A 12,826-nucleotide genomic window follows, 5' to 3' on the forward strand; every position below is an offset into this window, starting at 1 on the left:
GGGTGGGAGGAGGCTCGTGTGGAGCAGAAACACCAGCACGGAGAAGATGGGCTGAATGGTCTGTTCCTGCGTTGTAAGTTCGATGGGACTCTACGTAAAATCCATGACTGTACGGATTGAATTTTGCTCCCAGTTTGTGTTCGCACATTACAAGAGATCCTTCAGTAACCAGAGGCTGCTGCAGGACTTTGGCCCATGTTACTGAGCCACAATTCGACCAAACTGCCAGGAGTAGCAGGAGTCGCCGCCCCCATTCTCTGTGCCCACTGGACACGGGCACATCCCGTCTGGCACGCTATTGGCTGCGAGAGGCATCAATCTCCGCCACATTCGGCTAGGAAGACAGGCTGTGCAAGCCCCTGGGCTGCTGAAGCAGATCTGAAAGATCCGGAGGCCTGCAGAGACCAGCGCTTCCTGCAAGCTTTGGGACTGACTGCTGCCTCCCTGTCCTGCTGCTGGGAAAGATCCAGCTTGCAAAAAGCATCAGGAAACATTTCACCTCCGAGCTCAAGGGTGGGGGGGGGGCACAGAAAGCACTGAGTTTGTCCTTCCCTCTGCCCGACCATCACTCGCCTGCTCCCCCTCACTCCCGCACTCAACCTTCCCCGCTGAGTCAGCTATTCGACTGTGGGGGCGTAACTTTCAAAAGGGCAATTGGATAAATACTGGAAGGGGAGAAAAAATCGTATGCTAGGGGAATGAGCCGGGGGAGTTGTTGTTGGGTGCGGTTACTTCGGCGATAGCCACCACCCCTGCCCCCAACCCGGTCTCTTCCCCCCTCCCCCGCCCAATCTCTCCTTCAAGGGGCATGCAATTCCACTGCAGTGGCATCGCAACACAGCACTCTCGTTGACGCAAAATACGAACGGTCCCAGCCGATTGCACCTTTCATCTTGCATTTATATAGTGCCTTTAACACAATAAAACATCCCCAAGATGCGTTATCAAACCAAATTTGACACCAAGCCACATAAGGAGTTCTTCGGAGCAGGTGACCAGAAACCCGGTCAAAGAGGTTGGCTTTAAGGAGCGTCGTAAAGGAGGGGAGAGAGAGAGAGGCGGAGAGGTTTAGGGAGGGAATTCCAGAGCTTAGGGCCCCCAGGCAGCTGAAGGCACGGCCGCCAATGGTGGAGCGATGGGAATCGGGGAATGCGCAAGAGTCCGGAATTGGAGGAGCTCAGAGATCTCAGAGGGTTGTCGGGGCCGGAGGAGGTCACAGAGGTCAAAGGGGCAGTTAAAACAAGGATTGGCTTTTTAAAATCGAGGCATTTCCTGACTGGGAGCCAATGTCGGTCAGCGAGCACAGGGGCGTGAACAGGAATTCGTGTGAGTTAGCAGACAGGGCAGCAGAGTTCTGGGTGAACTCGGGTTTCGGGAGCTGCCGTTCAGCCCCTCAAGCCTGTTCCGCCTTTGAATCGGGTCACGCCTCATCTGTATCTTAACTCCATCTCCCCACCTTGGTTCCGTAACCGTTAATCCCAAAATTCTGTCAATCTCTATTTTGACATTTCCAATTGACCTCCCCCCTGCCCCTCCCAGATCATCTGAGTGAATGCCTGCCGGCTATTCGACTGCAGGTGTCATCGCGGTTGAGGTGGATGCGTACCCCGTAAACGCATGTTGGGGAAACCCCCCCTCGGCTGGAGCCGCTGGGTAACGATGGCTCAGCGGGGGTAGCACGCTTGTTTGAGTCCGAAGGTTGCGGGTTCAGCTCCCGCTCCAGCGACTTGAGGTGCTGGTCCTGAGAGGGGGTAGCACAGCCGTGCTGGGCTGAATGGCCTTAAACTGCATCATTGGGTCTACAGTGCTTTTGGACATGGTGAAAGCCGCTTGAGTCTCATATTAGTGAAAATAATGACGTTTTTTTCCACCCCCTCCCTTTTGCGATTCATTTACGTGAAGCTGTTTGATGTGGAGGACATGGCCGATTCCGCAGAGTCGGGGGATGAATCGGAAGACAGCCACTTCGAGTTCACCTCGCAGCACGACAGCAGGCGGGACAACCCCAGGGGCGGCAACCGGCTGAGCTGCGTCAGCAAGGACGACCTGCGGAAGCTTCTGGAGCACGCCAGCCAGAGGAGGCAGTCGCTGGGCTGGGAGGTAGGCCCCTCCCACCTGGAAGCCCGTAGCCTGTACCAGTGGAGGGAGGATTCCGTCCGCCGCAGGCGCTCGAGCGAAACTTGGGCCGTGCCCCCTCAGGACGAGCAGCACTTCCCCTGTGACGTCCGGCTGCCCGTCTCCCGCCGGCGGTCCTCGGTAGGCCAGAGCCCCTGCAGATCCCCCAGTTCCCAGTCGCAAGGATATCGCCCCTCCTTCCTGTGGAAATAGAGCAAGGATTAGCTGCTGCGTTAAGGCAGGGAGTGTGGTCAAAGCAGTAGGCCCCAGTCGCACTCCATCCCCCTGCTTTTCTGGCCTTCTTAAATCTTAGCCTTAGATGTTTCGTCTCGTTTCATTGCCCCGCCCAGCCTGATCCAGATAGACCTGCAAGGCTGCCAGCCTTGTCTCAGTGGGTTGCTCTCTCAGAAGGTTGTGGGTTCGAGCCCCCACTCCAGAGGCTTGAGCCCGTAATCCAGGCCGACACTCCCAGTGCCAGTACTGAGGGAGTGCTGCACTGTCGGAGGTGCCGTCTTTTGGATGAGATGTTAAACCAAGACCCAGCAGAAGATCCCACGGCCACTATTGAAAGAGCGGGTGGGTGGGGGTTTTCCCTGGTGTCCCGTGGTCGGTATTTATCCCTCAACCAACGTCATTAAAACAAACGGATGATCTGGGTCGCTGCTGTTTGTGGGATCTTGCTGTGCGCAAATCGGCTGCCGCACTTCCTCCATCACAACCAGTGGCTGAAAGGTACTTTGGGACATCGGGAAAAGGCTTCCTGTAAACGCTCTTCCTTTCTTTTGACAGTTGCTTGCCTTTTCTTGGTAGCTGTTGAGCTGTGAACGGCATCGCAGAAACGCCCCTTCCAAGCGAGGTTTGGAGCCTGCGTTTCCCGACTGACCTGTTCATTGCACATCTTCCCTGCCTGCTGGGTATATTTGTGGGCAGCAGAACTTTTGCAAGCATTAACCTGCTGCTGAGTGCTTACCATGTGTATTAACGTGAATATTAATGTGACTGGATGGCTTCACATCCGATCCAACTTTTCTCAAATACATTTTTAGTCCCGTACCGGGGACTGTCAGATTTACTGTCCAACCTCTGGGCCCTGGAGCTAAAGACTCCTCTGTTGAACGAATTCATGACCAAGTCCATTCTACTGATGCAGTGGGTTCCAGTGCTGCAGTAGATTCCAGTGATGCAGTGGATTTCTGTGCCAGTGGGTTTAACTGGTTCAGTGGCAGTGGGTTCCAGTGAGGCAGTGGGTTTTAGTGGGTAGTTGTAGATTCCAGTGATGCAGTGGGTGAAAGTGATGCAGAGAGTTCTGGTATTGCACTGGGTTGCAGTGAGGCAGTGGGTTTTAGTGGGTAGTTGTAGATTCCAGTGATGCAGTGGGTGAAAGTGATGCTGTGAGTTCTGGTATTGCACTGGGTTCCAGTGAGGCAGTGGGTCTCAGTGAGATAGTGGGTTTTAGTGATGCACTGGGTTGTAGTGTAGCAGTGGGTTCCAGTGATGCAGTGGATTCCAGCCTTTCATCGCTGTGATCTGGGTTAAACTCGAGACAGGCAGAGAGGAGGCGTTTCCTGTGACGAGTGACTGGGAGACAGACTCCAGTGACTATCCTCCCGTCTCTGGGGGGAGCCAGGGTTGCTGCTAGAGTGTTGGGGCTCTGCAAACTGACCAGTTCCCACGGTCTGTGTGTTCACAAACTGCACCTAATCTGTTAACACCTTTATATATCGTGTAATGCTCGTTCCTCGATAAAACCTAGAGGGTTATTCCAAGCAGCTGTGTTTTGTGTCATTGCAGGTCTCAGCCCCTGAGATAGGTGTGCGTTGGCGTGCTGTTCCACTGTGGGAGGTCTGAGAGTGAACCTTGACCCTGTGTTCATCCCAGTGTTCACACACACACACACACACACACTCTCAGTAGAGCACTCTAGAATTCAGAACAGGAAACCTGGCTCCTGTTTTTGGCCTGGCTTTGAGATCATTTGTAAAGCCCATCATCCCTGTTCTGCCATGTAATTAGATCATGATGTGTATCTGAACTCCAGCTGCCTGCAATGGTTCTGTGACCCTTAATCCATTCACCCCAACAAAAATCTATCACTCTCAGTTTTGAAATTTCCAACCGAGCCACCACCAGCCTCGACAATTTTTTCGGGAGAGTTCCAGATTCCCACTCCCCCTTTGCGTGAAGAAGTGCTTCCTGACATCACCCCTGAACGGCCTGGCTCGAATTTTAAGGTTCTGCCCCTTTCAATATGAGATTAAACAAGCAATCTTTCATATTATATAAAAAAGTAACTTTATTACTTCTCCCAGAGCCAGTAATAGACAATATTAACACAGCACAGTTCTGTCTTCATATGTACAAACTTATATTCATATATACATTCATAATATTACATTCATAATTTATATTCAAGAGTGCCTATTTTCAATATTTACAATACAATCCGCCACTTCTTAAGAAATAACTTCTTTGCAGTTAGTCTGCGACCCTCCAATTTTCTCCCCTCTTCCCGTCAATGGGCAGACAGTCGCTGGATTCAGCTTCCATGTGCCTGGCTGTTCACCCCAGGAAGAGTGCATCGCTGTGCTATTCGACCACGGGGGTGGGGGGGGCGGTCTTCGCAGCAAGAACTTGGCCAGTTAACCATCGCATTACAAGCAAGCATCATCTCCCTGTGTACCAAGAGTGACCTTATTCCTCTTGCCCCCGAACACAGCAGACACGCTCCGCACGATGCCCCGCAGGCCGGCTGCCTTCTTGGCCACCGTCTTGGACTCCCGGACCAAGCCCAGCAGCTGGTGAAAGGCCAGCAGCACGCCGTGGTAGGTCTCGGCCGCCGAGACCTCGAGGAAGCCACAGCCGCTGGCCAGCGCCAGCAGGCGCCCCTCCTCCCCGGAGACCGCCCTCCGGTGACACAGGTCCCGCTTGTTGCCCACGACGACCGCCGGCGCCCGGCCTCCCTTGGCCCGCCGGAGCTGCTGGAGCTGCCGCCTCGCCACCTCGAAGCTGTCCCGGTCGCAGATGCTGTAGACGAGGATGAAGCCGTCCGCCCAGCGCATCTGCTGCTCGGTCGGGAGAGTCGTCCCCTCGCGGTTCTGCGAAGAGGAAAAGGAGAGAAGAAAATAAATAAAGGCTCCCTTATCCGGTCTCCTCAAAATAAATTTATCCCCCAACGACCCGCCCCATTCCTGCCAGGCCCAAGTGGCCGAGTCCGAATAGTGAGCAACATTCAGCTATTCGGCCTTGGGGTGCATCACGGTCACATCTGACCCGGTCCCCATTGGATTTCCTTGCGTATTTCCAGGAGATACTGGATTGTGATCAGCTCCACCCCTACCCCTCCTTAATCCAACGCCACTAACACCACCAAACATCTCTGCTTGGCAGACAGCAGCTCCCGCTGATCAACAATCACTGCTTGTGGGATCTTGCTGTGCGCATGTTTCCCTCCATTCAAACGGACAGACCCATGTTGTTTTGGCATCGCACAGCCACCCCAATGATCAACACTCCCTGGTCAGGAGTCACTGGATTTTAACTTATCCATCGAGGTTGGGATGCACAGCCTGGTGCTCCACGGCACAGAAGGAGGCCTGTGCTAGCTCTTTGAAAGAGCTGTGCAATTAATCACACTCCCCCTCCTTGCTCGTTCCCTGTACATTTCTCCCCTTCGAGTATTTATCCCAATTCCCTTTTATTATTAAAAGTTATTATTATTATTAAAGTTACTATTGAATCTGCTTCCACCGCCCTTTCAGGCAGTGCGTTCCAGATCACAACAACTCGCTGCGTTAAAAAAAAATTCTCCTCATCTCCTCCCCCTCTGGTTCTTTTACCAATTATCTTCAATCTGTCTCCTCTGCGTTCCTGTCAGTGGAAGATTTCTCCATATTCCTGATTTCGAACGCCTCGATTAAATCTCCTCTTAACCTTCTCTGCTCTAAGGAGAACAATCCCAGCTTCTCCCAGTCTCTGCACATTAACTGAAGTCCCTCATCCCTGCTCCCATTCCGGTAAATCTCGCTCCGCACCCTCTCCAAAACCTTGACATCCTTCCCAAAGTGTGGTGCCCAGAATTGGACCCAATACGGAATATAATTACCTGTGAATACAGTGAATCCCAGATGTTGAAGCAAACCTCGGTTCCGTCCACTGCCACATTGTGAGTGTAAACGGTCTCTGAGAATGAACAGACAAGCATCTGTAAGCAAAGCCCTTCCGACATTCCCCACGGGATTCCATCCTCAAACTTTCAATCGTTCACAAGTCGCGAATTGCAACTTACCGATCTCGCCGTACTCTCCGATGAATCTCCTGGTCAGGAACCTGACGGTGAGAGCTGGAAAGAGAAAGGGAAACTCCTTCAGAAGTGTCTCGGGCGTCAAACGGCAAACGCGCCTGATAAACTTCCCAAAGCTTCAAAACTAATTCTCGAGGACGGACAAAGCTTTGTGAAGCGGTGTCTGTCACTGTTTAACAAACATTGTCAGTTTTCACCACCCCCCCCCCCAAAAAAAAATGCATTCGGACAATCTAGCTTGCAAGTTTCAGAGTTTATTTAATAACTATCAACAATGGTCGTCAGTGTCTGATCATTGTGCAAAGATGCTAAATTAACAGAAATTTGATGTTAAACACAAGAGGACCGTTGTACAGTTGAGTCAAGCAGCATACTGACGGGTTAAATACCCATCTACAAATATCAGAGTCACAGGGAGTAGATAACACTGAAAACAAAAATCCCTGACTCTAGATCACCCATCCTCACCACCCATATCCTTTGTGCAATTGTTCCTCTAGCTGGCTTGAGTTATGATGGCCATTCGGCCCATCTGGTCCATGCCGGTGTCAATGCCCCATGTGAACCGCCTCCCACCGCCTCTTCATCTCATCCCACCACATCGACACATATTTTGTTGAAAGATGGTCACTAGCGTAGGGAAGCGGCCAGGTCTGCACAGCAAGCTCCCACAGACAGCAACGTGGCAGTGATCAGATTATCTGCGGGGGGGGGTTTTTCCCCCCAAAGTGATTCGGCTGAAGGATAAATATTAGCCCCGGGAGATCGGGGAGAACTCGTCCCGCTGTTCTTCCAATACTTACAGGGACCGGGCGAAGGGTATTAGGAATTACATCAAATGGCAAATGGAGTTTAATCCGGACGTGTGGGAGGTAATGTATTTGGGGAAGGCTAACAGGGCAAGGAATACACAATAAATGGGAGGATATCAAGAGATGTAGGGAAACCTTGGAGTGCATGTCCACTGATCCCTGAAGGTGGCTGGACAGCTAGATAAAGTGGTCAGGAATGCATAAGGGATACCTGCCTTTATTAGCCGAGGCATAGAATCTAACAACAGGAATGTTAGGCTGGAATGGTACAAAACACTAGTAAGGCCACAGCTGGGATAATGCGTGCAGTGCTGGTTACCGTGCTGTAGGAATGATGTGATTGCAATAGAGAGGGTACAGAGGAAATTTGCGAAGATGTTGCCCGGACTGAAGAATTTTAATTAGGAAAGACTGGATAGGCTGGGGTTGTTTTCCTTGGAACAGAGGAGGCTGAGGGGAGAACGAATTAAGTATAAAATTACAAGGGGTCTGGATTGAATGAATAGGAAGACCCTACTCCCCTTGGCTGAGGAGTCCAGAATCAGGGGGCATAGATTTAGGGTCAGAGGTTTCGAGGGGAATTTTTTTTTAGCCTGAGGGTAGTGGGGATCTGGAACTCAGTGACTGAGAGGGTGGTAGAGGCAAAAACCCTCGACATTTAAAAAGTACTCGGATACACACTTGAAGTGCTGCAACTGACGAGGCGACTCACCAGGAGCTGGAAAGTGGGATTAGGCTGGATAGCTCCTTATAAACACGATGGGCTGAACGGCCTCCTCCCTATGTTGTAAATTTCCACGATTCTAAGATACTCAAGCTCTTCGAAACCCCCCAACACTTCGGAAGGTCTTCGGTGACTTTGTGTGATCACACTGTGCGGTGTGTTTTACCCTGCGTTGAATCACCTGGGCACCAGATTGTGAGATTGGCACTGCTGGGCATGAGAGCATTCAAGGTGAGAAACGGGGTAGGGGCAGCTGGATCTCACTGAGAAGCCGAGATTTAAAGGCAGGATTAATGTCAACACAGTTTCGAGCCATCCTGACTGAAGGTGGTGACGGTGTGGACTGAACGAGCCCAATCTCAGGGGGTAGACCTCCTCTACGCAGACACAAATCCCTCCGTCCATTCAAATGCACCAGAGACCTTTTCTCACCAGTGACTGTCGCCAGCCGCATGATTCCAGGACACTTTGTCCTCCCCCCAACTGAGCCAGGCTTTCACTTCAAAAATTAAGTCAAGAGATTAAAAAATGCTTACCTGATTTTCCGACGCGGTCCGCGCCCAGGATGAGGAAGTTGACTGGCAGTCTCTGCTGGCTGGGGTCTGCGCTTTCGTGGCTTTTCGTGTGCAGAACCATCTTTGCAAGTGTTGAAATGCCAGGAGGAATCGGGGCTGGAGGGTTTTGCAGTCAGCAGGTTGGTGCAAAGTCTGAGCCTTGCACACACACTCACATCCTTGTTATATCAGTTCTGCTGTACATGGGGGTGGGACGGGGGACAATTGCCTCTGAGTGACAAGCACATATTCCAATCCTTCTCTCAGCTGCCGCTGACACACGTTCCAGCACTCGCCCCCAATCCAAGACCTAGAACTAACTGTGCTCTGACTAATGTTTAACTCCTCACCGAACATTTTTAACAGGGGTTTTATTTCTGCTGGCACTGATTCCAGGTCTCCAGCTGAGAGGATTGAAAGTTTTTGAGAATGCCTGGTTTCGGTTTAAAAAATAAACTCTGGCAGCACTGATCCAGAAAGTCATGGGGGGGTCAGATCCCCACGACAGAGACTTAAATGTACAATCCAGGCGGACACTCCCAGTGCCAGTACTGAGGGAGTGCTGCACTGTCAGAGGGACAGTACTGAGGGAGCGCCGCACTGTCAGAGGGACAGTACTGAGGGAGCGCCGCACTGTCAGAGGGTCAGTACTGAGGGAGTGCCGCACTGTCGGAGGGTCAGTACTGAGGGAGTGCTGCACTGTCAGAGGGTCAGTACTGAGGGAGTGCCACACTGTCGGAGGGGCAGTACTGAGGGAGCGCTGCACTGTCGGAGGGTCAGTACTGAGGGAGTGCTGCATTGTCAGAGGGTCAGTACTGAGGGAGTGCCGCACTGTCGGAGGGGCAGTACTGAAGGAGCGCCGCACTGTCGGAGGGTCAGTACTGAGGGAGTGCTGCACTGTCAGAGGGTCAGTACTGAGGGAGCGCTGCACTGAAGAAGGGTCAGTACTGAGGGAGCGCCGCACTGTCGGAGGGTCAGCACTGAGGGAGTGCCGCACTGTCAGAGGGTCAGTACTGAGGGAGTGCTGCACTGTCGAAGGGTCAGTACTGAGGGAGCGCCGCACTGTCGGAGGGGCAGTACTGAGGGAGCGCCGCACTGTCAGAGGGTCAGAACAAAGAACAGTACAGCACAGGAACAGGCCATTCGGCCCTCCAAGCCTGCGCCGATCTTGATGCCTGCCTAAACTAACACCTTCCGCACTTCCGGGGCCCATATCCTTCTATTTCCTTCCTATTCATACATTTGTCAAGATGTCTCTTAAACGTCGCTATCGTATCTGCTTCCACCACCTCCCCTGGCAGCAAGTTCCAGGCACTCACCACCCTCTGTGTAAAAAACCTGCGTCACACATCCCCTCTAAACTTTGCCCCTTGCACCTTAAACCTATGTGCCCTGTTAACTGACTCTTCCACCCTGGGAAAAAGCTTCTGATTATCCACTCTGTCCATGCCGCTCATAACTTTGTAAACCTCTATCATGTCGCCCCTCCACCTCCGTCGTTCCAGTGAAAACAATCCGACTTTTTCCAACCTCTCCTCATAGTTAATGCCCTCCAGACCAGGTAACATCCTGGTAAACCTCATCTGTACCCTCTCCAAAGCCTCCACGTCCTTCTGGTAGTGTGGCGACCAGAATTGCACGCAATATTCTAAGTGTGGCCTAACTAAGGTTCTGTACAGCTGCAGCATGACTTGCCAATTTTTATACTCTATGCCCCGACCAATGATGACAAGCATGCCGTATGCCTTCTTGACTACCTTATCCACCTGCGTTGCCACTTTCAGTGACCTGTGGACCTATACGCCCAGATTTCTCTGTCTGTCAATACTCCTAAGGGTTCTGCCATAAACTGTATACCTCCCGCCTGCATTAGTCCTTCCAAAATGCATTACCTCACATTTGTCCGGAATAAACTCCATGTGCCATTTCTCCGCCCAAGTCTCCAACCGATCTATATCCAGCTGTATCCTCTGACAATCCTCATCATTATCCGCAACTCCACCAACCTTTGTGTCGTCCGCCAACTTACTAATCAGACCAGCTACATTTTCCTCCAAATCATTTATAATACTACAAACAGCAAAGGTCCCAGCACTGATCCCTGCGGAACACCACTAGTCACATCCCTCCATTCAGAAAAACACCCATCCACTGATACCCTCTGTCTTCTATGACCGAGCCAGTTCTGTATCCATCTTGCCAGCTCCCCTCTGCTCCCGTGTGACTTCACCTTTTGCACTGGTTTGCCATGCGGGACCTTGTCAAAGGCTTTACTAAAGTCCATATAGACAACATCCACCGCCCTTCCCTCATCAATCATCTTCATCACCTCCTCAAAAAACTCAGTCAAATTAGGAAGACACAACCTCCCCTTTACAAAACCATGCTGTCTCTCGCTAATAAGTTCGTTTGTTTCCAAATGGGAGTAAATCCTGTCCCGAATAATCCTCTCTAATAGTTTCCCTACCACTGACATAAGGCTCACCGGCCTATAATTTCCTGGATTATCCTTACCACCTTTCTTAAACAAAGGAACAGCATTGGCTATTCTCCAGTCCTCTGGGACCTCACCTGTAGCCAATGAGGATGCAAAGATTTCTGTCAAGGCCCCTGCAATTTCTTCCCTTCCCTCCCTCAGTATTCTAGGGTAGATCCCATCAGGCCCTGGGGACTTATCTACCTTAATGCTTTGCAAGACACCCAACACCTCCTCCTTTTTGATAATGAGATGAGTGAGACTATCTGCACTCCCTTCCCTCGGCTCATCATCCACCAAGTCCTTCTCCTTGGTGAATACTGATGCAAAGTACTCATTTAGCACCTCGCCCATTTCCTCTGGCTCCACACATAGATTCGCATCTCTGTCCTTGAGTGGGCCAACCCTTTCCCTGTTTACCCTCTTGCTCTTTATATACGTATAAAAAGCCTTGGGATTTTCCTTAATCCTGTTTGCCAATGACTTTTCATGACCCCTTTTAGCCCTTGCTTAAGTTCCTTCCTACTGTCTTTATATTCCTCAAGTGCTTCATCTGTTCCTAGCCTTCCAGCCCTTACAAATGCTTCCTTTTTCTTTTTGACTAGGCTCACAATATCCCGTGTTATCCAAGCTTCCCGAAACTTGCCAAACTTGTCTTTCTTCCTCACAGGAACATGCTGGTCCTGGATTCTAATCAGCTGACGTTTGAAAGACTCCCACATGTCAGACGTTGATTTACCCTCAAACAGCCGCCCCCAATCTAAATTCTTCAATTCATGCCTAATATTGTTATAATTAGCCTTCCTCCAATTTAGCACCTTCACCCGAAGACAACTCATCCTTATCCACAAGTACCTTAAAACTTATGGAATTATGGTCACAAGTACTCAAGGAGTGCTGCACTGTCGGAGGGCCAGTACTGAGGGAGTGCCGCACTGTCGGAGGGTCAATACTGAGGGAGCGCCGCACTGTCGAAGGGTCAGTACTGAGGGAGTGCTGCACTGTCAGAGGGTCAATACTGAGGGAGTGCGGCACTGTCGGAGGCTCAGTACTGAGGGAGTGCCGCACTGTCGGAGGGTCAGTACTGAGGGAGAGCTGCACTGTCGGAGGGCCAGTACTGAGGGAGCGCCGCACTGCAAAAGGGTCAGTACTGAGGGAGTGCTGCACTGTCAAAGGGTCAGTACTGAGGGGGCGCCGCACTGTCGGAGGGTCAGTACTGAGGGAGAGCTGCACTGTCAATGGGCCAGTACTGAGGGAGCGCTGCACTGTCGAAGGGGCAGTACTGAGGGAGCGCTGCACTGTCGGAGAGTCAGTACTGAGGGAGAGCTGCACTGTCGGAGGGCCAGTACTGAGGGAGCGCCGCACTGTCGAAGGGTCAGTACTGAGGGAGCGCCGCACTGTCAGAGGGTCAGTACTGAGGGAGTGTTGCACTGTCGGAGGGCCAGTACTGAGGGAGCGCCGCACTGTTGAAGGGTCAGTACTGAGGGAGTGCTGCACTGTCGGAGGGTCAGTAGTGAGGGAGCGCCGCACTGTCGGAGTGTCAGTACTGAGGGAGCACCGCACTGTCGGAGTTGCCATCTTTCAGATGAGATGTTAAACCGAGGCCCCTCTCAGGTGGATGTAAAAGATCCCATGGCCGCTATTGGAAGAAGAGCAGGTCGGCGGGGGTGGAGTTCTCCCTGGTGTCCTGGGACCAATATGTATTCCTCAACCAACATCACTGAAAAACTGATGATCTGGATCAATATCACATTGTTGTTTGTGGGATCTTGCTGTGCGTAAATAGGCTGCTGCGTTTCCTCCATTACAACAATAACCCACCTTCCAAAGTGCATTCAGAGGTCA

General features: G+C 51.6%; 2 protein-coding genes across 3 annotated transcripts in view; one reads left to right on the plus strand and one right to left on the minus strand.

Moving 5' to 3' along the window:
- The window catches only part of LOC137356821 (perilipin-2-like), a 49,904-nt gene extending 46,038 nt beyond the window's left edge, over nucleotides 1-3,866 (plus strand). The window contains exons 7-8 of one of the 2 annotated variants that reach the window (XR_010971112.1): nucleotides 1,903-3,337; nucleotides 3,448-3,866. Coding sequence is in view for 1 of the 2 variants with exons in the window: in XM_068022631.1 (XP_067878732.1) it covers nucleotides 1,903-2,328 (426 nt within the window). In the remaining variant the exon portion in view is untranslated. Of the gene's footprint in view, nucleotides 1-1,902 lie in introns of both variants that reach the window. The other variant, XM_068022631.1, reaches the window with a different exon arrangement.
- Nucleotides 3,867-4,383: 517 nt separating this feature from the next.
- On the minus strand, nucleotides 4,384-8,675 carry LOC137356923 (ras-related and estrogen-regulated growth inhibitor-like protein). The gene is made up of 4 exons (XM_068022771.1): nucleotides 8,488-8,675; nucleotides 6,401-6,454; nucleotides 6,218-6,294; nucleotides 4,384-5,210 (listed from the first exon to the last, which is right to left on the minus strand). Exons 1-4 carry the CDS (start codon nucleotides 8,585-8,587, stop codon nucleotides 4,767-4,769), a joined length of 675 nt encoding a protein of 224 aa, XP_067878872.1. The 5' UTR covers nucleotides 8,588-8,675; the 3' UTR covers nucleotides 4,384-4,766.
- Nucleotides 8,676-12,826: the final 4,151 nt, after the last annotated feature.

The sequence above is a fragment of the Heterodontus francisci genome, chromosome 46 (assembly GCF_036365525.1).
Source record: "Heterodontus francisci isolate sHetFra1 chromosome 46, sHetFra1.hap1, whole genome shotgun sequence".
NCBI lineage: Eukaryota > Metazoa > Chordata > Chondrichthyes > Heterodontiformes > Heterodontidae > Heterodontus > Heterodontus francisci.